Source organism: Aulonocara stuartgranti, assembly GCF_965226115.1.
Source record: "Aulonocara stuartgranti genome assembly, chromosome: 4".
Classification (NCBI taxonomy): domain Eukaryota; kingdom Metazoa; phylum Chordata; class Actinopteri; order Cichliformes; family Cichlidae; genus Aulonocara; species Aulonocara stuartgranti.
The window spans coordinates 22,905,590-22,931,313 of NC_138942.1; the positions used below are offsets into that span (position 1 = coordinate 22,905,590).

Here is a 25,724-nt window from a genome sequence, read left to right on the forward strand (position 1 = left end):
CAAGGTAGACTAGTAATCCAAATCAAAAATTGCCACAATATTTTTCTGTTATCTGACCTATCAGGTTGATAAAATTCATGCAAAATCAAATGCAGTCTGTACAAGCTGTGTGCAGCCACTATTGGGGTCATCCTAGGAAGAAGCTAAGAATTACAATAAATATGTGACTTTTTAATTTGCAAATTTTGTTCCCTACAAATTATTATTGTTGTTGTTGTTAGGAGGTGTATAAATATAAAATGGAAAAGATACATGAGTACAAATCAGTAAATATACAATTTTAAAGAAAGATAATACATTTATTTATACAGCACCTTTCAAAAAATGTTACAACACAGCACAACTGAAACATTAAAAATGAATGTATAAAAAAAGTCATGTTTAACATTTTACAAAATGTACAGTCAACACAGTTGGGATAAACATATACTGCCTTTGATAGGTCGTTAGAGTCCCACACATTTGGTCTGGCAAATTTCTGAAGTCTGCTAAAAAGTGAGCCCACATTTTTAGTGTTGTTGAAGGCATGCAGGACATGAAACCATGTCTTTATTATATGCAGCTGAGCACGACATAATATAAAGAGATATCATAAACCTTCCAATCCAGTTTTTTTTCCTGTATAATCTTTCTTTCCTTTCATCTAAAATTTTCTTCTTTTCTTTGTTTACAAAGGTAAATTGATCCCAACTGATCCAGAGAGAAACCAGGATGGAGTGGTTCAGTGAAAGCTGTGTGTATGGTGTAGAGATGAGTAACTGTGTCAGCAGAGACTTTAAAGAAGGACAAAATACCTGCCGGCCAGTCCAGATACATTCCTATGGTACACCTCAGTGGTGTACTTTTCAAAAGTGTTAAGTTATTGTTATGACTAAAAACACCACCATTCATCCAGCACCAAGACTTTTCATTTTTTCCAAAAGAAAATTCAGAGGAAGAGTCTCCCACCCGGTCAATGCTTTTATATGCCACTCCAACATCAGCCCGTAAACACTCAACCTCCCAGTAATGGCGACTTGTCAGACCTTCTTCACAGAGAACCTGATCAAGATCAAATCTGTCTGGATGATCAGGATATGGTTGCTTCTCTTGAACACATTCTGCCATTTTTTTCTCCTTGGTTAAAATAATATTCACACCTGCTGTGTTGGGATCAAGTGTTAGGTCACAGGCATCTGCAATCAAAACAGTAGAAAAACGTTAACTGTTTGTGCCGTTCTTGATCTCAGATAATGTTGCTATGAAACTTAAACCAAAAGTGGTTTAGTTATTATTTACAGGTGCCACCAAATAACTGCATGTACATTGTGTCTGTAAACAAAATACACACAACACACTTTGATTTAAGATTAAATGTTGCTCCGTTGCTCAGTCAATGTGGACTCCATCTTAGTGTATTGTGCATCAGCATTTCTAATTTGTTTATGACTTTAAACCAACTAATCATTTATCTTTTGAGGTATAAAATAACATTTAAAGCCAGCAAATTCAGTGTTTTTGTCTGCTATTTATGTTCTCTATCAGGACACCTTGTTGATAATTCTCATTGAGTAGTAAACACTAATAAATCCAACTGATTTTTCTTCTTTTTCAAACCCCCCGCCCCCCGATTTAAAACAAATTTTTATATTTCAAAATATAGATTACAACCTGCACACAAATCACATCACATGCAGTGTTTCTTGAACATATTTTTCTTACACTGTCTCAGTAGCTTCAGATCAACCCAACATTCTTCATTGTGGTCCACACTAATGGGAAAAATAAACAAAAGCACTGTTGTTTACGAAGAACAATAATAGATCTTGCAATATTAAAATGACTGAAAAACTGATAATAAATTAAGCATAAAGCATTCTTTTTAAGACAGGATTTTTTTCCATACTTGACATTTTCCAGACTGCAGCATGTATCTCTCTTTTTTTCATTTAGCAGCTTGACTATTTCTTGATTGAGGTTATTAAAGCTGAGGTCCAGATCTTTGAGGCTGCAGTAGTTCGAGTCAAGAGCTGAGACCAACGAGGAGCCTCCACGTTGTGTCACTTTACAAAATGACAGCCTACAGAAATCAAACAGTGGGTGTGGTAGATGATCTTATCAAGACCAGTTTTAATGTGTGCATTTATACCTCACAAACTAAATTCATACGTAATCATATGATTATTTCAGAGATTAAAACAAAAAAAAATCATCCATTGAAAGTAACAAAGGGACTTGGTGGTGGTTATATATAAATATCTCAAGCATATTAAATGTACAAATTATTGCAAGGCATTGTAACTGCACGATAACAGACCATCTCTTAAACTGTCTGAAAAACGTTGAATTCAGTAAGACTTTTGTTATACTGCAGGAGGCTCCATGTACACTGGAGAAAATAATTATTTGATACCTTGCTGAATTGATGTTTTGTCAAGTTTTGAAGTTTTTACAAAGAAATGAACAGTCTCCAATTTTATGGTAGTTTCATTTTAATGGAATTAGTTTTATTTTCTGTAGGATTAAAGCTACTCTGTGATATTAATGTGATTATTATTTTCTTCTTTAGCCACTCTTGTTTCCATGGCAGTATGTTTTGGGTCATTGTTCCGCTGGACGACTGATTCGCGAACCATATTCAGTGTTCTAGCTGAGAGACGGAGGTTCTTGTCCAAGCTTGGAATGGAATAAACTGAATCTGTGGATAGGTGCGCTTTATACAGATAATAAGTTGAGGTCACGAGTATCTGTAATTCGCTGATTGATTGACTGTAATCTGCTAATTTGTGGGAGCCAGAATTCTGGTTAGGCAGTAGTGGATCATAAAGTTCTTTTATTCCATGACATGCAAATGAATTTATAACTTTTATGAAACATCTTTTCTTCTGGATTTTTGATTGATATTCTGTCTCTTTCAGTAAAAATGGGACTACCATAAAATCTGGAGACTGTTCATTTGTTTGTAAATGAGCAAACTTACAAATTGAGCAGGAGATCGATTATTTACTTCCCTTATGGGAGATTTATTGTGATAACATCATGTGAACTGACCTTAGTGTTTTTAATCCACACTGTGGGTTTGTCAGTGCATTACACAGTGCTATCACCCCTGAATCCAGCAGGTCATTATAACTCATGTCCAGGTGTTTCAGGTGGGAAGCTCTGAAGCTGAGCAAAGAAGCCAGTGTCTCACAGCCTTTCTCGGTGAGTTTGTTGTGACTGAGACTGAATGAAAAAATGCAGGAAATTTTTTTTTAGCTTAATAATATAGGAAATTGCACATTTGAAAAATATTAAAAACTAATTATTTTATAACATATATAAGCAATATACCATATAAAATGCAAAAGCCCAAAACAAAAATTAATATCCGTTTCTTTTCATCTAGCAAAAATAATAAAAGTTTTGTGCAAGCTGAAATAAAATAGTATAATAGAATTAACCAAGTGTAAGGTCTTTGTTTGAAACCATGTTTGAAGATGGCCAGTTAGAATACCACAATAGCTGTCAAATGTGTGCTTACATCAAGATGGCACTGGAGTGACGGCAGCCTTTCCAAGTAGCTCTACAACACCGCACCTTTTTCTTAACTTTAACTTTTTTTTAGACTAGGTTTTCAAACTTTATTTCACCTTCCTCTAGTTACTCTACTTATACCTCTTAGATATAGCGATACAAGATGGATAATGCACTTTTTTAAACTTCTGGAACCAGCTCCTTCATCTATTCGAGAGCGGAGCTGCTGGCACTAAGAACAAAGGGACAGACCGGCATGCGACACAACATCCTGGCTGAGATAAAGAGGAGCTACAGAGGCTGCAAAGCTGGAGTGAGGAGAGCGGATCACCGGAGGCGATTCAAACCATCAATCCCGACAGTGATAATGGGCAACGTGAACTCGTTACAGAATAAGATTGATGAACTGTGCGCTCTGAACAACCACAGACTATACCGTGAGTGCAGCTTGTTTATCTTCACGGAGATGTGGCTAACCGAGCTAACGCCGCAGGCTAACGTAGACCTATGCGGTTTCACATCCGTGAGAGCCGATAGGGACACGCAGGCCAGCGGAAAAAGCAGAGGTGGGGGACTCATTGTCTACGTTAACAACAGATACTGTAACCCTGGACACGTCTCTGTTAAAGTTTCGGTATGCCGTCCGGACCTGGAGCTGCTAGCTGTTAGCTTGCGGCCATATTATCTACCTCGGGAGTTCAGTCATGTGATCTGTGTGTGTGTGTTTACATCCCTCCGAGGGCTGACTCAACAGCTGCCTGTGAGAAAATACACACAGTCACAGCAAGACTTCAGACACAAAACCCCGAGGCTTTCATTATTATATCTGGAGACTTTAATCATGCCACACTGGATTCTACTCTGGCTGCTTTTCACCAGTTTGTGAATTGTCCCACAAGGAGCAACAGGACAATTGACCTACTGTATGCCAATGTGAGAGATGCATACAGAGCCACCCCCCTCCCCCCACTAGGGAAGTCAGACCACAACCTGGTTTACCTACAGCCACAATACACACCCCTCGTCCAAAGGCAGCCGGTCACAACGCGCTCCATCCGGAGATGGACCCCAGAAAAGGAGGATGCTCTGAGAGACTGCTATGACACCACAGACTGGGATGTGCTTCTGAGCCCACATGGTGAGGACATAGAGGGGGCGACACACTGTCTTACAGACTATCTCAACTTTTGTGTGGACACAGTCGCCCCTGCTAAGACGGTACAGTGTTATCCTAATAACAAACCGTGGGTAACACAGGAAGTCAAAGCTGTCCTCAACATGAAGAAGGCGGCTTTCAGGAGCAAAGTGAAGGAGGAGATGAAAGCAGCACAGCAGGAGGTGAAACGCTGCCTGAGGGAAGCAAAGGACACCTACAGGAGGAAGGTGGAGCAGAAGTTGGAGAGGAACAATATGAGGGAGGTCTGGAATGGTGTGAAAACCATCACAGGCCACAACACCAAGAAAAGCACAGTGGGGGGGACTGTGGAGAAGGCAAACGAACTCAACAACTTCTTCAACAGGTTTGACCAGCCCACAACCCCCCCACCCTCACCCTCACCTTTACTACAGAGTCCTCTCCCCACTCTTCTACCTCCCTCGCTTCCCCCCCTTCCTGACACTATGACACCCCCCTCCTCCAATCCCTCTCTCAGCAGCAAGACATCTTCCCCCCCCTCCTCCCAAACATCTCCCAGTGTCACAGTGGATCAGGTCAGGAGACAACTGAGGAAGCTTCGCCCCAGAAAGGCAGCAGGCCCAGACAAGGTGTGTCCTAGGATGCTAAAGGCATGTGCTGCTGAACTTGGGGAGCCGCTACAACGAGTCTTCAACCTCAGCCTGCGACTGGGGAGAGTGCCCGCCCTCTGGAAGACATCCTGCATCATCCCAGTCCCCAAAAGGAACCGGCCCAATGAGCTGAATGACTTCCGACCGGTGGCACTGACGTCACATCTTATGAAGACTCTAGAGCGGCTCTTCCTCAACCTCCTCCGACCACAGGTACAACATGCCCAGGACCCACTACAGTTTGCATACAAGGCGGATGTCGGCGTGGAGGATGCCATCCTGTACCTCCTGCATAGAGCCCACTCACACCTGGATGGGGGAAAAGGCACGGTCAGGATCCTGTTTCTTGACTTTTCCAGTGCCTTTAATACCATCCAGCCCTGTATGCTTCAGGAAAAACTGAACAGGATGGAGGTGGACCCCTGCCTGGTGGCTTGGCTCTCCGACTACCTCACAGACAGACCGCAGTACATCAGGCTGAAGGACATCACGTCTGACACTGTGGTCAGCATCACAGGAGCACCACAGGGAACTGTGCTGTCCCCTCTTCTCTTCACCCTGTACACCTCTGATTTCTGCTACAACTCTGAATTATGCCACATTCATAAGTTTGCAGATGACACAGCCATCATGGGGTGTATCTGGGATGATCAGGAAGAGGAGTACAGAAGTCTGGTGAGGAACTTTGTCGCATGGAGTCACACAAACCACCTGCAACTCAACACCTCAAAGACTAAGGAACTGGTTGTGGACTTCGGGAGGTCCAGAGAAGGTCCACTGCCGGTTCAGATAGAGGGGGAGGAGGTGGAGGTGGTCAACAAGTACAAGTACCTCGGGCTGTGGGTGGACAATAAACTGGACTGGTCATGCAACACAGAGCACCTGTATAAAAAAGCCCAAAGCCGACTGTACTTCCTCAGGAGGCTGAGGTCTTTTAACATCTGCAGGAAGCTCCTGAGGATGTTTTACCAGTCAGTGGTTGCTGGAGTACTTTTCTATGCTGTGGTGTGCTGGGGGAGCAGCACAGCAAAGAAGGACTCATCCAGGCTGGAGAAACTGATCAGGAAGGCTAGCTCTGTGGTCGGCATGAAGCTGGACACTCTGGTGACAGTGGCAGAGAAAAGGACACTAAAGAAACTGCTGGACATTATGGACAATGCTGGGCATCCTCTGCACACGGCCATTAACAACCAGAAGAGTCTGTTCAGTGACAGGTTGCTTCTCCCCAAGACAAGAACTAACAGACTTAAGAACTCCTATATCCCACACGCCATCAAACTGTTTAACTCCTCTCTGGAGGGGAGAGGGAGGGGAGACAGGAGGACAAAGGAGGGGGGACCAACTAAGCTGTAGTGCCTCTTCACTTCACTGTGCAATACCTTTTGTGTAATACTTTTGTTAATAATCAATGGTGCAATAGACCTCAATACTTTAAATGTGCAATTCACTTGTATTTTTGATTTTATTCCTATTTATTCTATTTATCCCCTTCGTATATTTTATTTATATATGTCTCTGTATTTATATATGTGTGTGTGTGTGTGTGTGTGTGTGTGTATATATATATAATATTCTGTAACTCTGTAACTTCTGTCAGTGCTGTGCTTTTTGGAAACTGAATTTCCCAGAGGAACCCACCCGAGGGATTAATAAAGTTTTATCTTATCTTATCTCTTAAAAGAAATCAAATAGCACTCTCTCCCTGCTGACTGCTAAAATAAACTTGAGGTGGGAGGTTTCTCTTCTCTGTAAAGCTCTAAAATGTAACAGAAATTTTTTAGTTTGTACTTAAAAGTTGTTGTTGTTGTTTTAATGCAGTGTTGTACCTTAATGCCTCCAATCTACAGTTTGTGTTCTTCAGCCCATCAGAGAGGCTCTCCATTTCTGAGTCTTTTAAATCAGTGTAGCTTAGTTCCAGTTCTTTCAGGTAACTGGTGCTGGATGTGAATGCCGTTACTAACTTCTCACAGATTTCTGCAATCCTACAATTTCGGTTCAACCTTTTGATACAGAGGATAAAACAGCATTAGATTAGATAGATATCCATAGATACAGTAAATCACCCACTTTTACAAAAATTGGCTGTTACTCTTATGCAATGAGACCAATGAAGGCTGTTAGTTGAAGCAGAAAAAAGTCTTGGAAGAAATGGGTAGTCTATTCAAGACAATTTTACACTGTAGAGAAGAATTTGACTCAACTGTTAATATGGTTTAAAAAAAGCCCATGTACAGCCCAAAATGCCTGTTATAATTCATTGTCCCTGCCAGTAACATAATAAGGTCATCTGTGCTGTGTAACTGTTGATTGACCCACATCTCTACAAGTCCTGTGTTGTTTTACATCATAGACTGCATGCTGAAGGATATAAAAAAAAACAACAACAGCAATAGAATAATATTAAACACAAAGTGAACCCGTCTTCCTTCATTAAATAGGTTCTTTTAGATGTTAAGGAGGAATTGACTTAACCAGGCTGGCGGAGAATGAAGACAACCGGACACCTGCTGCAGATGGGGAATCAGTGAACTTTTATTGAGACAGAGACAAACTCTCAACGCAGCTCACATCAAGAGATTCCTAATATTTGCTGTGAGGATGGGTATATATTCTCTAAAACTTACAGGAGGGGGTTGTGAGGAAAGTGCTGCATTAGCAGAAAAACAACTCCATAAAAGGAAAGCGGCCTTGGGTGTTCTAGTCTCTTCGCTTGCAGATATCTTTCGCCTGCAGGATGAGGCGATCGCTTCTTATCGCTCTCAAGGCCAAAGTCGTGAGCACATTTTTATTACACAGTTGCACAGTAACTTTAAAGCTGAACAATATTTAAAGCTGAATAATGTTTGATCAGGTTATATTTTCTTCAAATCCCCCTTTTGACCCATCTTAAATGGGTCAACACACAAAAATAAGTAACATTCAAAGGAACACAGAGACGTGTCGAAGCCTGGCTCGAAAAACTCCTCGGGTCTTATCATTTGTCTTTATCTGTCATTGCAGATGAGGAGAAAAGAGTCCAGGCACCACCCTGCCCAGGGGTCGGCTGCAAGCAGTCTCGGTTCCCGACGAAAGCAGTAACAGCTGTCCTGCACACACGGATACAACGAGTTAGTGCAACCAGGGTAGTGACACAAAATTAACAGTTCCTGTAACCCAGCAACCAAAAAACATAAGTAATGATAAAAATGTGGAGAGTACAGAGTATACTATAATAATGAGAGATATAAACGTGAAAATGTGAAAGAATAAATCAACCGTAAAATAAACTCAGAACGGTAACTGCTAAGGACATTCAAAAGTAAATATGGTAAAACTTGAGTAAGGGGTGTGGAAAAAACAATTTATATCCAGTGGTGGGAGTACACATTCGCTCAGGCTTAAGTCCGGAGACCCTGAGAACATCGCTTAACCCTCACAACCCGACCAGACACAGTTCAACCAGATATATCCTTCAAGAGGAAGTGGGTGAGGGAAACAATTAATAACAAGTCTAATACAAAACACCACAGAGAAACAACCATTCTAGAAGCATTTAAACAAGAGAAAGACGATAATGTTCGTCACCCTCACGATCAGGATTATGCCAATGGGAATGAGACCCAGGGCCAGGAAGCAAACAAAGACGCAACATCTTTGCCTGCCTGTCATTTCAGGGGGAAAGGGCCAAGACATGTTTACTTAGCTTGGATGTCGTCTAATAGAGGATGATGGGGCACAGAAAGGTGGTCCAGTTCCCCCCACCTCGCCAAGGGCGTGTTCTAGGAGTTAAAGAGCAACAACCTGCAATCTGTACCAAAAAATCTTCATAGTCCCACCGGAAAATCATAAGAGTAATAAACGATTCAGCTCAACAGACAAGTATCATGTTCAGGTTTCTCCAATCATTAAATCACTATTATTGCCACAATTTGCTTTATTCACCCTTTGGGCAATGTTATTCCAAGAGAGAGAGAGAGAGAGAGAGAGAGAGAGAGAGAGAGAGAGAGAGAGAGAGAGAGAGAGAGAGAGAGAGAGAGAGAGAGAGCGAGAGCCCCTAATGGCCAGTTAGTGGGCTCTAGGTCAAACTGTCCCCAAATTTGTTATTTGTTATTATTACTTGTTTTCATGTCACTTGTCTGTTTTCTACTGCACCCCTCTCACCAAAGCAAAGCAAACATTAGCAGCACATTGACCGTAGTCAGGCATCCTCATTCCATAGGTGCTATAAAACATTTCCTGTAAAAGAATCACAGTTTTCAAGACAGGGTGTGTCTCCCCCAACACTCTCACCAGAATACAGTGTAATAGCATCCCCAACTCCTAACCCATAAACACCGTTTCTTCACACATCCGCCCAGAAATCCTGTAATAGAAAAACATTAAAACTGTAACCCTGTAGGGAAGAAAATGTAAATGGTAACGCTGCGCAGTTACCTCTGTAAGCCACACAAGACACAAAAATGGCATTTACAGGTTCACTCATCCTCGAATATTTTGTCATCCTTCTACTCCTGTAAAAGAAACCCACATAAATTCATCCACCCTTTTATCCTATCTAGGTGGAGGTGGTTAACCTTGAGTCATGGTCAAGTCTTGTCATCTTTTACCAGTCAGTCCGTTTGTTTTTATTCCCAGTCTTTCATCCATTCATCCGTTCTTTGCTGATAGTGAAACCTGTCGTCGCATCTAGTTTCCACACTCAGCAAAATGACGTCATCTCAAAAAGAAACAAGAACTTGAGTTTGGATTACCTCGCTGAATCCTTTTTTAAACAGGGACTCTCGTTTCTAATTGTCCCCACAAGTGTTTCCTCCAGAACCCATTTCAATGCGGAGAAACTCACTTACAACAATTTTCTCGCCGACGTGTAATGCTTGTAATTTCCGATGTGCAGATCTGCTTAAAGAAAAGATTCACAAACAAAAATCAGTAAATATAAAACAAAATAAAATGAAAAATAACAAAAACAAAATGCAGACGCCCGGGTCTTAGGACTTGTCACTGAATATTCTTCCCATCAATAAAAATACCAACCTAAACCTACACAGAGTCAAATCAACACCATCTCAACCTTTTCATATTCATAAACCTATATGTTTTGCGTTCGTGAAACAAAATTGAACCATTAAGTAAGTTGAGCTCTTGAAATGTTTTAATTCTCTTAATTCTGCCAGTTTATTTCAACACTTATTCAATGACTTTTATTCAACTGCTACTTGGTCCCTCGACTTTTACCTGTTCAAATTGCCTAGGGTTCAACAAAGTCTAGATCCCCGTTATCATGAAACTTGAACGGTGTACGATGATTTACTTACAGTAATTTAGAATCATCACTCAACCTAGCTCTACTACTGGCACTGCGTGACTTTTCTCACACTGGAAACCAGAATTTAGTACAGAACTTTAATGCCTCAGGCAATCGCGTTCAAGGGCTGCCCCCCCTTCTCTTCTTCTTTGTCCGTGTGTTCCTCCTTTATTAAATCTCCATCACAATGACGTGGCGCTCTGAAATAAAACTCACACTGTTAATTCCTCGTTTTCACTCTGCACCACTGCTCAGAGTGTTTTCTTTTCTTTTTAGTGTAGAGTAAACAATTAAGTCGAGGCCTTAAGCCCCAGATATCTCGCACGGGCATCATTTTCATAACCAAACCGCTCCGGACTCTGCTCCCCAGACCACACAAATGCCCTCTGGGCTTATTATTATAGCAAATTCTGTATTTGACTTTGTTGTGTGCAGCATTGAGCCTTTGTCAGTAAAGCATTCTTCATTGCAGCAGCTGGAGCATTGTGTGTCACTTCTTAGTAAATTAAATCAACATTTTGATTTTAGTGCATGGGTATGTATCAGTTTTTACTCCCTCAACAAGTGCATAAGTGTTCATGTGTGTGTTTCCCTTCATTCTAAGTAGGCGCATGCAGAAGTGTGTGTTCGTGTGTTGGTATATGTTTGTGTTCATCACCTTCCTGTTCTGTAGTTTAGGTAAACCAGCGGCCTGACGCATGGCCTAGGGTCCTCCCCTCCTCTTTGGGTCTGTTTTCATCCGTTGTTGCAGCTGCCTGCATCTTCTCCTTGTACCTTGACCCTTTTGCTTCTGTATGGTCCACGGCCTTCTGCAGCTCTGCTGTTCGGCTCTTCTCAGAGGTCAGCATCCTTCTGCTCACCGTCCCTTTTCCTCCGGGCTTAATGCGCGTCTCGTCACAGCTCTGTCAGCTGACGCAGCCTGGGAATTTCCCCCGTGTAGTGAAACGGGCTTTAGGTTTAGTGCTCTCCGTCTCTGCTGCATGAGATCACTCTTTTGCAGCACTGTTGACATCCTCAAGTTGTTGTTGTGAGTCCAGCTGCTGTGGCCTTCAGGGGTCAAAGGGTCAAAGATGGTCGCGGAGAGGGCAACGATGGTAGAGGGGAGGGTAGGAGTCCAGGTCAGCTTCGGCTCTCAGAAAAAACAAAAACAAAACAAAACAGGCGAACAGGAAAATGATGTTGTGTTGGCTGTGCTGTGTTGGCTGTGTTATCCCGAGAGGGGAGAAACAACGAGATCTCGTCTCCCCCCTTTTTTTGTTTTTGTTTTTTTTTTTTTTTTTTCACCATATAATCAACTCATAACCCCTCAAGTTGACAGGACAACACAGGTACGTGTTAAAATTCTTAAGATCCTGTTTAGAAACCTAAAAAGGAATTTCCTATCATTCAGTAGTCATTTGTCTTAAACGATCAACAAAAACATGTCCCAAGTCGACCCTTTTAACCACTAAATTTGTCGTGTCCTCACTTAATCCTCAGACCAGTGTCTTTGTCTTTTGACGTTACGTTGTTGTCTTGCAACCCAAAGCGTTTAATTGTCAGTAATGTATAAACTATATCATTTAAAAACAGGTGTATGTTAAGTGTCGCTACTTTAACCTTGCATGTACGTGCACATGTATGTAAGCTGTTTCTTCATTGCATGTATGGGTGCGTCTGTATATGGGTTACTTTAACTTTTTCTCAAACGAGGCATTTCTCTAACACGCACATGTGTCTGTTCCTCACCCTTCTCATATCTTTCTCTGGTTGTGTGTGGTTTTATTTGTTTCAGTGATTTACCAGGAACATCTTTTCCTTTTCTCCATGTCTTCCGCCAGAGGTTAACACTGGTGAGATTCAGGGACACAGCACCCAGAGCAGTTCAGCGAGAAAAACCCGCCTCAAACTACATTCTCTCTTTTTTGTTTTACCGGGAGGGGTGAGGACAACTCTGGTGTCCAGCCGTGAATTTTAGCCAAAGCTTGGCCTGTCTTCTGCTGCCGTACTCAGGCTTCCAGGTTAAGAAAAAACACCTGTATGAAGACACTAAACATACATTTAGTATTTGTATAAACATAACTGCCTAAATCATTGAACTCTTGAGGAGGGTGTATTTCAGAATCAGAATCAAAATCAAAAACTTTATTGTCATTGTCATGAGACCGACGACATTAAGAATGGTCCCCGATCATTGCATCATCCCTAGTAATATCAAATATAAAAAAACAATAAAATTCAATCAATAAAATAGATAGAATACTTAAAATACTAAGTATTCCCACCGTCATGCTTCAGACCGTGCATAGATTAACACAAGAGTGGCATGGTGGACATTTTTGTAGTATTCAGATGTGTTATTGCAGTTGGATAACAGCTGTGTTTTGAGTCTATTAGTCCTTGCTCTGATTGCCCTGTACCGTCTGCCTTAGGGCAACAGTTCGAACAGGGAGTGGCCAGGATGTGAGGTGTCTTTTATGATGTTTTGGGCCTTTTTAAAACAGTGGGCGTTGTTTGACTCTTTACTAACTTTAAAACCCCACCATAACAATTTCTCACTGACAAACTTCTATGCATCCATTTAAACATGCGAAGCCAGCACAAAATCACACACATACCCCTACAGCAAAGCTTTAACATAACCACAATGCAACTCCTCCCTTAAACGGGAGAAATCACCCTGAATCAACCAACTCTATATAAAACGTCAAACAAAGATAAACCACAAACATTTCTACACTTCTGTGTCTTCCACGCAGCACAATAGGCAGAAAAACACCGATTACTCACAGTCTACAACAAAAGAAAAACCTGCTCTTTTCACAACTCTCACAGCTAAAGTCAAAACTCTTACCCAGTGCCTCTGAAATAATAAAAAATCACCAAATACTCGATTACTCTTTTCACTCGCTCCCTCTCACTCCCTTCTTCCTCATACAGCATACACGCTCGCTCCCGCGGACCCGCTCGGCCCCGCGGGCTCACTCGGCCCCCACCTTTTTCCTCTCACAGAGACAGAGAGAGAGACCCTTTTCCTCTTTTTTTTTTTTATTTCTCCAGCACACATACACACACAGAATCCCAACTGAGAGAAAGAGGGAGAGAAGAGAAAAGAGTTGTAGAGAGGAAGTTTTTTAGCAGGAGTTTCAGATCTAACAGATTTATACAACTTATTTACACACACCGGTAATTTATGTTGTATTTATTGATTTTAAAGGAGAATTTGGGCCAGCTGGGTTTCTGCCTCTGTTAGGCACTAACAGCTGGGGCGCTGCTTTAAAGGTGAGTCAGCACTGAAATATCCCTTCAGGTGTTACCAAGCTTCTACCAAACCGGAGTCTGGCGGGTAACCTTGCCTAGAGCTTCCTGATAGGGGTGCTAGTTGGTTGTCACCTTGTTCACACGTCTCATTCACACTTCATACATTACCTGCAGTCACTCATTACCCTCCTTATGTATGTAATAAATGTGTAAAAAAAAAATTCTATGTGTGGTGTATTATTTTAACCAAAAGAGGAACCTAGTTCCTTTAATTGTGTAATCTGTGAACAACGGAGAACCAAACTGTCCTGCCCAGTGTTCCACAGCAAGCATTCAGCGTGTATTTATGTGTGTCCAATATCAAACAGAACATCAAAACATTTAAAACACTAAAATCATCGGGGTTTTAAGAAGAGATCCGTTTTCTCCTATTGATCAAAGGGACCCCTCCTTTGGACTCCAACCAGTACTTCTCCTTTTTAAGTTTTAGAGGATCTTTTCTAATAAAGTCCTCTGGGCCTTCCTAACCCTTCTGTAGTTTAGAGAATATTACTAAAAAATATTCTCAAGGCCTTTAACCTTTTAATTTGTTTAGAAAGGCGTTACTAATAAACCCTTTCAAGGTCCCAGACCTGCACTGAGGTATTTATCCGACACCGGAGAGCAACCCGTCGGCTGCAACCGTGGTCAGACCTCAGTTCACTCTTATCTTTATTCACTTATTCACTTATTTCTTATTCACTTATCTCTTATTCACTTGTCTGATTCTCAACAAGCCTTAAGTAAGCCAGACAATTTTGGTTATGAATTACTAGGAGTTTGGACACTAAGTATTTTTATAATGTTCAATATAGCAGAAATAAAAGGTCTGCTTACCTTGTTTTTGTGTGCACACAGCTTTTGTCCAAACTCCGTTCACTCAGACCACGGCCGATTTCCTCCCATCCGTTCCAGTTGACCTGGAGCGCATCCTGTTCGTGACGCCAATTGAAGGATATAAAAAAAAACAACAACAGCAATAGAATAATATTAAACACAAAGTGAACCCGTCTTCCTTCATTAAATAGGTTCTTTTAGATGTTAAGGAGGAATTGACTTAACCAGGCTGGCGGAGAATGAAGACAACCGGACACCTGCTGCAGATGGGGAATCAGTGAACTTTTATTGAGACAGAGACAAACTCTCAACGCAGCTCACATCAAGAGATTCCTAATATTTGCTGTGAGGATGGGTATATATTCTCTAAAACTTACAGGAGGGGGTTGTGAGGAAAGTGCTGCATTAGCAGAAAAACAACTCCATAAAAGGAAAGCGGCCTTGGGTGTTCTAGTCTCTTCGCTTGCAGATATCTTTCGCCTGCAGGATGAGGCGATCGCTTCTTATCGCTCTCAAGGCCAAAGTCGTGAGCACATTTTTATTACACAGTTGCACAGTAACTTTAAAGCTGAACAATATTTAAAGCTGAATAATGTTTGATCAGGTTATATTTTCTTCAATGCTCTAACAAGTGATTCATTCAGTTAATTACAGTCAAGGCAGACTTTTTGACACAGAAGTCTGGCTGCTCCTATGTACTTGCCATTAGCCGCAAAGCCAACAAGTAACAACCGTAGTATTTCTTTTTAAGTCCACTCTGTGTTAAAGTGTTGTAGCAGGATGTCACAGGATGATGAATACACAAGTTAAAATAAGTTGTGGTTTCTTTTTGATCAGCTCACTCAGTACAATACATGAGTGTGTTCTTACAGGACTAAGCTGATGTAAACACTACAAAGAAGAACAATGAAATCTGGGCATGCATGAAAGGCTCAACCTCTCCCAAAGTGTATCTGGCAAATTGTTTCCTCGCAAAGTGGGAGCATCCCCTTTGCTCTCCTTATCATTCATGTTGTTTTTGGACCTAGACAATATGGAGCAAGTAGAGCTAGCTAACATTAATCCTATGGATGAAACATTGACTTTTCAGCTACAAACCCGATGTGCTCAGTAAGCAATTCTAGTTGGCACGTCTGGAGGACCACCAATTTTTTCCCCTGGATGTCTATTCCAGCGGTAAAACCCACAGAAAATTCATGGCCAAAATAGTAGTAGTAGTAGAGTCACCTGTGGTTCTTCAAAGTCACTAAAATCAGCTTTGTGTAGATTAGTTCCACCATATCTACATGTCTAAATGCACTAAGTTGCCGGGTGATTGGCTGATTAGATATGAAGCCAAACAAAGGTCAAAGGTTTGTTTTCCACTCTTTAAATCATTTCAGGTTGTCATTTGGCTGTAATAGGATAGGCTCATTACTCATTCATGAAATCTTTGATGCAAAAACCACCGCACAAAAGAATATAGTGTAAAACAATGGTTATTCAGTGAGTCCTGCATCAGTTTTGCCAGTGCAAAATCATATGCATTCTTTGTATTGACCAAACATGGAAAGGGCATTTTTTTGTTGTTAGTGGGCTTACCCACACACAGTCATGAAAGGTTATTGCCTAGACATCCAAGCAGGACTGAAAGCCAGTAATGGTATAAATAACTTCTGATCAAAGCCGTGTCATCTCAGGCTATAATGCTAAGTCCCAGATAAGGAATAACATCTGAATAACATCTAACACTGACCTGAGGTTCTCCAGGTTAGTGCAGCCCAGTCCGGTGGAGAGCACAGAGAGTAATGAGTCTCTCAGTATGTTGTCACTCAACTCCAGTTCTTTTAAATTTGAGATGATTGATTTGATGGCTGAAGCTAGATTTTCACTCTGTGTTTCTGAAAGCCCGTGACCAGAAAGACTGCAAATATAAAGGATAATAGGTGAAAAGTGACTGATGAACACAGTCATGGGAAAAAAGTTTTCACACAGTTCTATAAAAACAAAATACTCAATAGCTTTTAGAACTACATTAAACAGCAATAATTCAAAGTAATTTTTTTGTAATGTTAAGTAATGAGTTCATCAAATCATTGTGGAGGAATTTTGGCCCACTCTTCTTTACATTATTACTTTTGTACATTTGTACATTAAGCACAAGGCTCCACACACGAGCCTTGTGCTTTGCGCTGGGAAGAGGGGGGAGGGGCGGTAGTTACACTCGCAGTAGCACAGGAACAGAGCAGGAGGGAGAGAAAGAGAGCCAGGGACAACAACATCACATTAGAAAGGTATAGTGATCATCCACAACTATTTTCAGTTGCAGATGATAAAGGATTCAGAAAGTTTATTCATGCAGGCCGAAATGACAGAGATGTGCATCTTCTTTTTGTTTTCATATTTTAATTTATATTTAATTGTGCTGTGGTCCTTTTTGTTGCTTCACTTTAAATTTATTTAAAAAGGAAAAAGCTGAAAATTTAAATAGTTAAAAGTTGAAATGTGAATAGTTGGTTTTTGTATTATATGATTTATTTATTACATTTTATGTGGAGTGAATAAATAAAAGTATATTTACCGTGGCCCCTAGAGACAAAGCACACACGAACTCCAAAACACGTGCAAACTCCGAAGCACATACAAACTCCAAAACACATAAAAACTACAAAACACATAAAAACTCCAAAACACGTAAAAACTCCAAAAAACGTACAAACTCCGAAGCACGTACAAAACCCCAGAAGTGCTCCAGGATGCTAGGCGCAGTGTTGAGGTTTTGTTACCTAGTGGCTACACAAGCCAGGAAGTACCAACGACTGGATTTGGTGTGTGGTAGTAACAGATAAATGAACATTTTTTTAAATTATTTGAATATATATGCGTGCTTGTGTATTAATACACAAACCATACACATATGCTTTCAATTGTGTAATTCAAGTGATCTAGGTAGCTCAGTTAACGCTAGAAATGTGTTTTGGAATTTGTACGTGCTTTTTGGAGTTTGTACATGTTTTGTCTCTAGGGGCCAGCGCATATATTTATATATAAATATTAATTAATAATTAATAATAAATTAATAAATATTAATAATAAATTAATTAAAGTAACAAAACAACCTGAAGAGCCAGTTCAGAGCCGAAAGAGCCGGCTCTTTTTAGTGAGCCGAGCCGAAAGAGCCGGTTCTCTAAAAAGAGACGGAAATCCCATCACTACTGTTCATGTGCTACTGTGAGTGTAACTACTGCCCCTCCCCCCTCTGCTCAGTGCAAGCACAAGGCTGGCGTGCGGAGTGAAGCAAAAAAAAGTGCGAGAGAGAGGGTGAGAGAGAGAAAACAAAAACCACGGCTCGCGACGTTCACTTCAAAGAGCCATTTCTTTCGCGACAGACACATCACTACTGCTTATCAGTTCCACTTGCACAGAATAGATAAGAGAATCGATAAAAAATTGAATCGGTAAGTGATGTCGATAATGAAATTGGAACTTCTTAATTCTTATCTATTCCCATCCCTATATGCAATGCCTGCAAAAAAAAAAATCACAAAATTATTATGAAATCAGTTTCATTCAAATAAATGATAACAAAACATAACGAAAAATAATACTCTTACTAACCTAAGAGTTTTCAGTTTACACTGGCAATTCCCCAGTCCATCAATCAATATCTCTGCACCTTCGTCATTTCTGCTGTAAAATGTATTATTGACCAGGTGCAGTTCAGTCAGCACAGAACGTGGCATACGAAGAGCTGAAACGATAGTTTTATATTCCCAAACAGAAAGATCCAAGCCTGAAATTCTGAAGAGATGGGAAAAAAAGATGGTTCTTCAGTATCTGATAATGTTTTAGAAGCATGCAAATGATTTACTTGACTGAAATCACTGCAATAGGAGTAATAGCACCCATAACACTTCACAGCATGACCTGAATAGGTTGGGCTTTTTCATTCTTTTTTTCTTTTCTTAGGTGTTTAATGTCACAGTGTGAGATTAATCAGTTAACAGGCAGAGTGCATGGATTCAAAGGTCTGGTCTGGCAGATATGACACACTTGAGAGGTACATTAGGTTTAGTCCTACAGGCTGTATTTATTTATTTCATGTCCTCATATAGCTCTGATTGGTAGGTCAGTACTTTAACTTGGTCTGCTCATGCCTTGTACTAGTTTTTCTTCAGCTCCCAGAGCTCTAGCAACAGGTATTACGTCAGCTGGAGCCAGTGGCTCACACTGATAGGGCTTCTGTACTTGTGGAGCTTATACTGGAGTCTGTACTGTGGTGGGAGTCAGTCATTTGTTTACATTAGCAAGCTTCATTCCTTTGCTAGCTAGTGTTGCAAAACATTGCTGCTGTGAAGCCTCAAACACTCTATAGTAAAATGGGATGGTAATCTTGCGATGGAAAAACTCAATTGTTACTGAGCGACTGCACTGAATTCTTTGGGGTTTGCAAACTATTACAAGTAGCTGGAGCAACCAACTTGTTATCCAGTAAATTCAACCTCCCAGCAATGTGTTTCCAAACAATCACAGTCTGACTTTGACCAACTGCAGTCATTTTTAGACAGACAAGCTAAAGTTTGTAAATGTAAGATGCAGCATCAAAAAAGTTAGCGTGCACCAATGAGTGCAACTCTTCTGCTTCACTATTATCTCTCGAAGTGAAGATTTTAACTCCTACGAAGGTGAATTACTGAGATTTGAGGTGAGCAATTTCCTGTAATTTGTGCTGAATTTAAAATGAAATGTGTGTCTTGTGTTTTTTGGAATGAGAGGGTGAAATGTTATCAGTACAATTGCGTAACTGGATGGCTCAAAGCTGTGAGCACAGTGCTAAAACTCAGGATGTGTTCTGTAACTCTTTATCTGAGTGCTTAGAGCCCGTGCCCACATATTCCTACAGTACAATAGTACTGGTGTTTTATTGAAACAAAGCCAAACTCAATATGGAGGATAAGAGTAAAGGAAGGAGAGATTCATGTCACAAGACATGTACAAGGTACCCATTTCTGCGTGTCTTTTCTCAGCAGTGCGTACACACAGTGGTTTCCATGTTTCTTTGTAACACATTGATGTTGTTAATGATACCACAGGTCTGTCAAAAAGCAGCTCTTGATGGGGCTGTGTTAGTGTGCTAGACTAATGTGTTTAATGTTATAGTGTGCAATATTGACTTCAAGTACTTATGGTTGTACACAGGCACATTTACACATATGGAACTGTAGCAGCATCTTCATTAACACATATCTGTTGTTGTAACACATGTGTTCTTGTAAAAGTCTGTTGTTACTCACAGACTTCAGGTTCGTGTAATAAAATGGATTTTAACAAAACATATCTCTTCTGAATAAATCCTGCGCTCCACCGGAGTCTCAGTCCTCAGAACCATACAGCAGCAATTTCAGGAGAAGAATTTACCCTTACATCGAAACATTATAATTCTTCTTCAGTCTCCTTTCATTTATTTTATTATATTTATTTTAAATTTACTGCTTTATTGTATTATAGTTGTTAGGACGTTACTTAGTCCCTTACATTAAAGCTTACTGATAAGCTTGCTTATCAAGTTGACTGTTCATAGGAGCACAAGAGGAGGAACAAAGCACTGCCCAAATATTGCAGTGCTCTCAAGTTGCTGAACTTAATAACATTCTTGTATAAAGAACCAACTTACCTTGCTTTCCTGCAGTTCCTCACAGCTGGAAGAAGTCTAAAGATACCTTTTCCTGATGGTCTGTATTTCTTGAGATTGAATTCATCCAGAGGTGTGTTTGACATCAGAATCAAGTCAGCCAGAGCTGAACACTCAACAGGAGAGAGCGGTGATTCAGGAAAACAATTTGGTTTCAGATACTTTCGTACTGAATCATGTAGGGAATTGTCTTTCAACTCAGTCAGGCAGTGGACAAGGTTTAGACATCTTTCAGCTGAGCAATCCAATAAATCTATATCTAAAAGACTTGACCGAATTTGCTCAATATTCGTTGAGTGTTCTTCAGTCTGTTGAATCAGACCTTGAAGCAGGTCTTGTGTTGATTGTAGAGACAAGCCAATAAGGAACCTGAGGAACATGTCCAGTTCTCCAGTCGTTCTAAGAGCCGAATTAGCTATTGTAATTTCAATCAGTTCATTCAAAGGTAGATCCACTGGAACTGTTTCCAAGATAGACTTGAGCTCTTCATCAGACCCTTTTAGCATGAAATCCTTGAGACTTTCAGAATCAATTTTTTTATTTACAAAACTGTGATATACAAAGAGAGCAGCAAAATACTCTTGAACTGTGAGATGCACAAAGCAGTAAAGTTTCTTTGTTAGGAACACACTCTCTTCTTTGAATATTGCTGTACACAACCCGCAGTAAACTCCAGCTTTCGTTATATCTATGTCATACTTCTTCAGATCTCCAGCAGTGAATATGATCCGGCCTTTTTCCAGTTGTTCAAAAGCCAACCTGCCTAATTTCAAAATGAACTCTTCATTTGACTTAAAGATCTCTGCTGTATCAGGCTCTTCCTGCTCTTCCTGGTCGCCATATTTTTCATTAGCTATCATCATCTGAATAAGAAGGAAGTGTGTGTACATCCCAGTAAGAGTTGTGGGTATTTTTTGGTTTTCATCTTTGGTGTTTCCCATTTTACGCATCAAGTACTCAAAAACATCTACAGCAATCCAACAGAAGATAGGTATGTGACACATAATGTACAGGCTCCGTGACATTGTCATGTGTTCAATTATTTTTTCAGCGACTGCTTTGTCCTCAACTCTCTTTCTGAAGTACTCTATTTTTTGTGGATCATCAAATCCTCTGACCTCGGTCCACTGGTCGACATAATTAATAGGGATGCGTCGAACTGCTCCTGGTCTTGAGGTAATCCAAACAAGTGCAGAGGGAAGAAGATGTTTCCTGATAAGGTTGGTCACCAGAGTGTCCACTGAGGACACCTTCGTAGCATCATCCAGTATTGTGGTCGTTTTGAATTTCAGCTGAAGTTGACTTTCATCGAGACCATCAAAGATGAACAAAACTTCACGATCAGCCAAAGCTTTCGCAACTGCTATGGTTTTAAGTTCTGGATGGAATGTTTTCACAAGGTTCTCAAAGCTAATCTGATCATCTTGGACCAAATTTAGCTCCCTAAATGGAAACATAAAGATGAAGTCCAAGTCCTGATTGGCTTTTCCATCTGCCCAGTCAAGGATGAACTTCTTCACAGAGACAGTTTTTCCAATGCCAGCGACCCCCTTTGTCATCACAGTCCTAATGGCTTTCACTTCTTTGTCATCTTTCTCATGTTTAAAGATGTCATTACAGTTGATTCTAGTACACTCAACAGTTTGATTTCTCGCTTTATCTTCAATCTCCCAGATCTCATGTTGTTTATTGACATGTTCACTCTCTCCTTGTATAATGTGAAGCTCTGTGTAAATTTTATCCAATGATTTTTCATCCTTACGAGACTTCCCAGTGCCTTCCAACTCCCATTGACACTTCTGCCTCAGATATTCTTTGTTCTTTTTGATGACCTCCTTGATGACATCTTCTGCTGTAGGTAAAGAGGAAAACCACCAATTTCAAAATAAAGCATGTGTTTTCTATTGTCTTCTATTGTCTAAATAAAATGTGGATATGCGATTTAAAAACCATTGCATTTTGTGTTTATTTGCAGTTTACGCAAATTTGTAACATTATATTAATTGTATTTAATAATTGTACAGTGCACCCGAAAAGTATTCACAGCAGTTCACGTGTTCCACATTTCGTCCTATTCCAAAATAGATAATTTTTTTTACTTAAAAAAAATTCTACACAGAGAAGGATACATAAAGTGAAAACTGTTTGGTTCACATTCACATGAATGTATTAGAAATTTGGAAAAAAAAAATATTGTTTTTTAAGGTGAAAAATGACTTTAATCCATTTTGGATTAAGACTGTAACATGACAAAATGTCAAATGCTGTAAATGCTTTCCCTATGCACTGTATACATAGTTACCAAACAACTGAAACATACTTTCACATGCCTGTGGCTCAATTTCTTTGAGGATTTTGTAGAAGGCAAATTTGACTTCTCTAGTAGTCAGTGAATTGTAGAGCTCCCTCATCTGATCCTGGCTAGTCCCAGCAGCTTTGATTTTGTTGTATATCTCCGGATGGATCATACCCCGCTGTCTCAATTCATCAGCTATAGCCATCACCAAAGTGACGCTTTGAATGAGCTTAGTGCGGTTCTTGTCCACCAAGGCTGCATCTATGAAAAGGTTAAAAAAAAAAGTAAGACATGTTGTTTAGAACTTTAGAAGACAAAGAATGAAAGCATGTGCATTTTATGATCAGAGTTAATCATAAAATTATAATTATTAACTTACCTTTCATTTCTGTTACTGCTGAAGCAGACAGACAAGGACTAGAAAAAGGCAAAACTGCTTTAGCGATACATGGTTTATAAATCTACGCTAATAATTTATTTCATCTTTTACCTTAGAAATACTGATTGTATATTTACTTATAAGAAGATAATAAAGGTCTCACCTGAGGGCACTGAGTTCAGCAGTATCATTGCTGTTCTCACTGCAGTCATTTTCCCCAGAAGTTTCTTGAGCATGTGTGCATGCAGGCTCCTCCCTTCTTTCCTTCACTGTGTTTCCCCCCCTCTGCTGTCCAACAGGGAGGAGTGAACTTTCTTCACTCTTCTCAGCAGTGGAAATGTTGTCTTGCTCACAACTGTTTTCTTTCGTTTTTGCACAGCAATGTGCAGACCATAGGCTCCCCATGATGTTATTTCTTCACAGTCAGCTCAGTGACTCTGTCATTTGCATCTAAATATGAGTATTATTACATAGAAGTTCTGTTGTATTGCTACTGTCTTGAGAACAGCCAGACTTTCTTTTCCCTTTTCACCTAATGCAGAATTTATCATAGATATTTCAGTTTAACTAGAAACATTTATTTTGCTATATTCTTAATCGTCACTATGTAAAATATCTGACCGAACTACTCGCTGTTCAAAATATGTTTATTTTTTCTTACCTTTGTGTCTGATTTCCAGTAGCTGCTGCAGTAAAGCAAAGATGTATGTTGCTGGATCCAAACGATAGCAAGACAGGAAGTGAACCGTTGGCAGGATGGGCGGAAATTGAATTCTCTCTCTCTCTCTCTCACTGTTTGTGAATACTGCAACAACAACAAAAAAGTACTGAAAACGCTTTTTGATGGTTAGTGCTTTATGCTATTACACCATTACACTACAGATGCTCTGAAAATGATTTTTTATTAATCAACTGATACATTTCAAAATGCTTAACTTTGTACAGACATGACAAGAATAACACCAAGGCTGTTCTTTTTAGGAGGTTAGACTGTTAATTAGTAACTTGTTACGGTAAAGTGAAAGTATTCAGGACAGACTAGCGCCTGCTCTTTTTTTAGATAAATTTTATCAAAACTCTTTAACTTTTGTACACAGAGAGGAAATGTGCAGCTAAGTAAAAGCATTTAAACCATTTTCACAGCTGCTTATCTAAGGTTTGCACAATATCAGTGTAGCTGTACCTCTTGCAAATCTTCTGTACATATACAAAAAAAAACAAACTCATTCACAAAGTTTTTGCAACTTCCTAATGCAAAGTGCCAAATACTTACTTCGTATAAGTGTAGTCTCTCATTTTCAGCTGTTCAAGAAGAATCTTAGTCAGTTTAGCAATAAAACCAAATGTTATCCAAGACAGACTACTTTATAGACTGCAATAAACGTTTATTATGACTTAGCTTTTTGTTAAAGAGAAGCAGTTTGTAGTGGGCAGGTAAATAATTGCATAACATGTGCTGTGGTGTTACTACTTTTAAATGGAGTGTAACTCTTTAATCCTGAAACCTGGGGAAAATGAATAATGTTTCAATGTTTGACACACGTAATGTGTAAAAGACACAGACGATCTGCTGACTTGGTAACTGCAAAGCGCCAAAGCTCCTCTGGCATTAAAATCAGCACAAAAACCATCCACCTGGAGCATCCATGGCCGAGCAGCTCCTGAAGGTGTCCCAGTGCTTTTGTCCCTCAAGTGTGGGTATTCGGCGACAGTCTGCAAATGCAACACCGAAGAGAGAGAGACTACACAAATATTTGAAAACCTTGGTAACCAACATCCCTTGAGTTTGCTTTTGCTGTAGCAGAACTAGAGGAAAAATTCAATTGTCCAAGCTTCACACTCATGCAGAGGTCTCATTTTGTTGATACTGTAAGTTTTTGGTTGGGCAAAAAGAAAAAGAGCCTTACGTTTTTTGGTTTGTTTGTTTTTTCGAGCTTTGTTTTTAATCGGGAAAGAAACATTGAATCCTTTCACGCTTAGTCTGCCATCACTTCACACAAACCTGTGTATATTTGCATTTATTGAAAGTTTTCCTGAAACTCACTTCTTGAACACACCTTTGTGATGTGTGCAGCTTTAGAGTAATCCAATTCCAAAGTATTCATGAAAGAAACCAAAGTACTAGTCATTGTCAAGAGATGTATTCTAAGACACTTCTTCAGCTGAGAATCAGAGAGGAGAAAGACACAGTTTTACTTGTATACAAGGGCAGCACAGAGTACTCGAACTGAGACTGAGGGCTCTGATACTCGCCCTGAGAGACTACCCTGGTCTTTATTTATAGATCAGTGGGCGTTTGTTCCTTACATTGGAATGCGGAAGTGTATATGTGTGTGTGTCAGAGTGTGACCCCATAAACAACTTCCCTTAACCTGCTGGTCTGAAAAATCCAACAGTTCATCTATATGTAAAAAAGGCACTTAGACTAAAACGGACATAGCTACGTTAATCCTACCGTAAAACAATAAGACAAGGTACGACCTTTCCCATGCTCCTAGGATCTGGGGGTGAACGCCAGAACACCCTGGAATGTACACCAAGTTGTTACAGACCTCCTAGGATGAGACATTCTTTCAGTATGCCACCAACTATATACTTCTAAACGCAAATGATTACATGCAGTATTCTACCATATGCAAACTTATATCATTAAAAGATTATACTGACTACTAAGTACAATTTTCCATTGACAGTCAAA

At 40.1% G+C, this 25,724-nt stretch overlaps 1 protein-coding gene across 3 annotated transcripts; it reads right to left on the bottom strand.

The window, feature by feature from the left end:
* Positions 1 to 278: 278 nt before the first annotated feature.
* LOC309705703 (NACHT, LRR and PYD domains-containing protein 3-like) lies at positions 279 to 25,705 on the bottom strand. 3 transcript variants are annotated; one of them, XM_082531623.1, is made up of 14 exons: positions 24,662 to 25,705; positions 24,300 to 24,531; positions 23,688 to 23,831; positions 23,190 to 23,558; positions 23,027 to 23,064; positions 22,672 to 22,908; positions 20,334 to 22,203; positions 18,278 to 18,460; positions 16,416 to 16,583; positions 7,107 to 7,280; positions 3,031 to 3,204; positions 1,886 to 2,059; positions 1,702 to 1,751; positions 279 to 1,175 (listed from the first exon to the last, which is right to left on the bottom strand). In XM_082531623.1, the coding sequence occupies exons 4-14, from the start codon at positions 23,429 to 23,431 to the stop codon at positions 640 to 642; spliced, it is 3,846 nt and encodes a 1,281-aa protein (XP_082387749.1). In that variant the 5' UTR covers positions 23,432 to 23,558; positions 23,688 to 23,831; positions 24,300 to 24,531; positions 24,662 to 25,705; the 3' UTR covers positions 279 to 639. The 3 variants fall into 3 exon arrangements, with proteins under 3 accessions (XP_082387749.1, XP_082387751.1, XP_082387750.1); XM_082531625.1 differs by having other exon boundaries at positions 23,190 to 23,463; positions 24,300 to 25,705; XM_082531624.1 differs by having other exon boundaries at positions 23,190 to 23,476; positions 24,300 to 25,705.
* Positions 25,706 to 25,724: the final 19 nt, after the last annotated feature.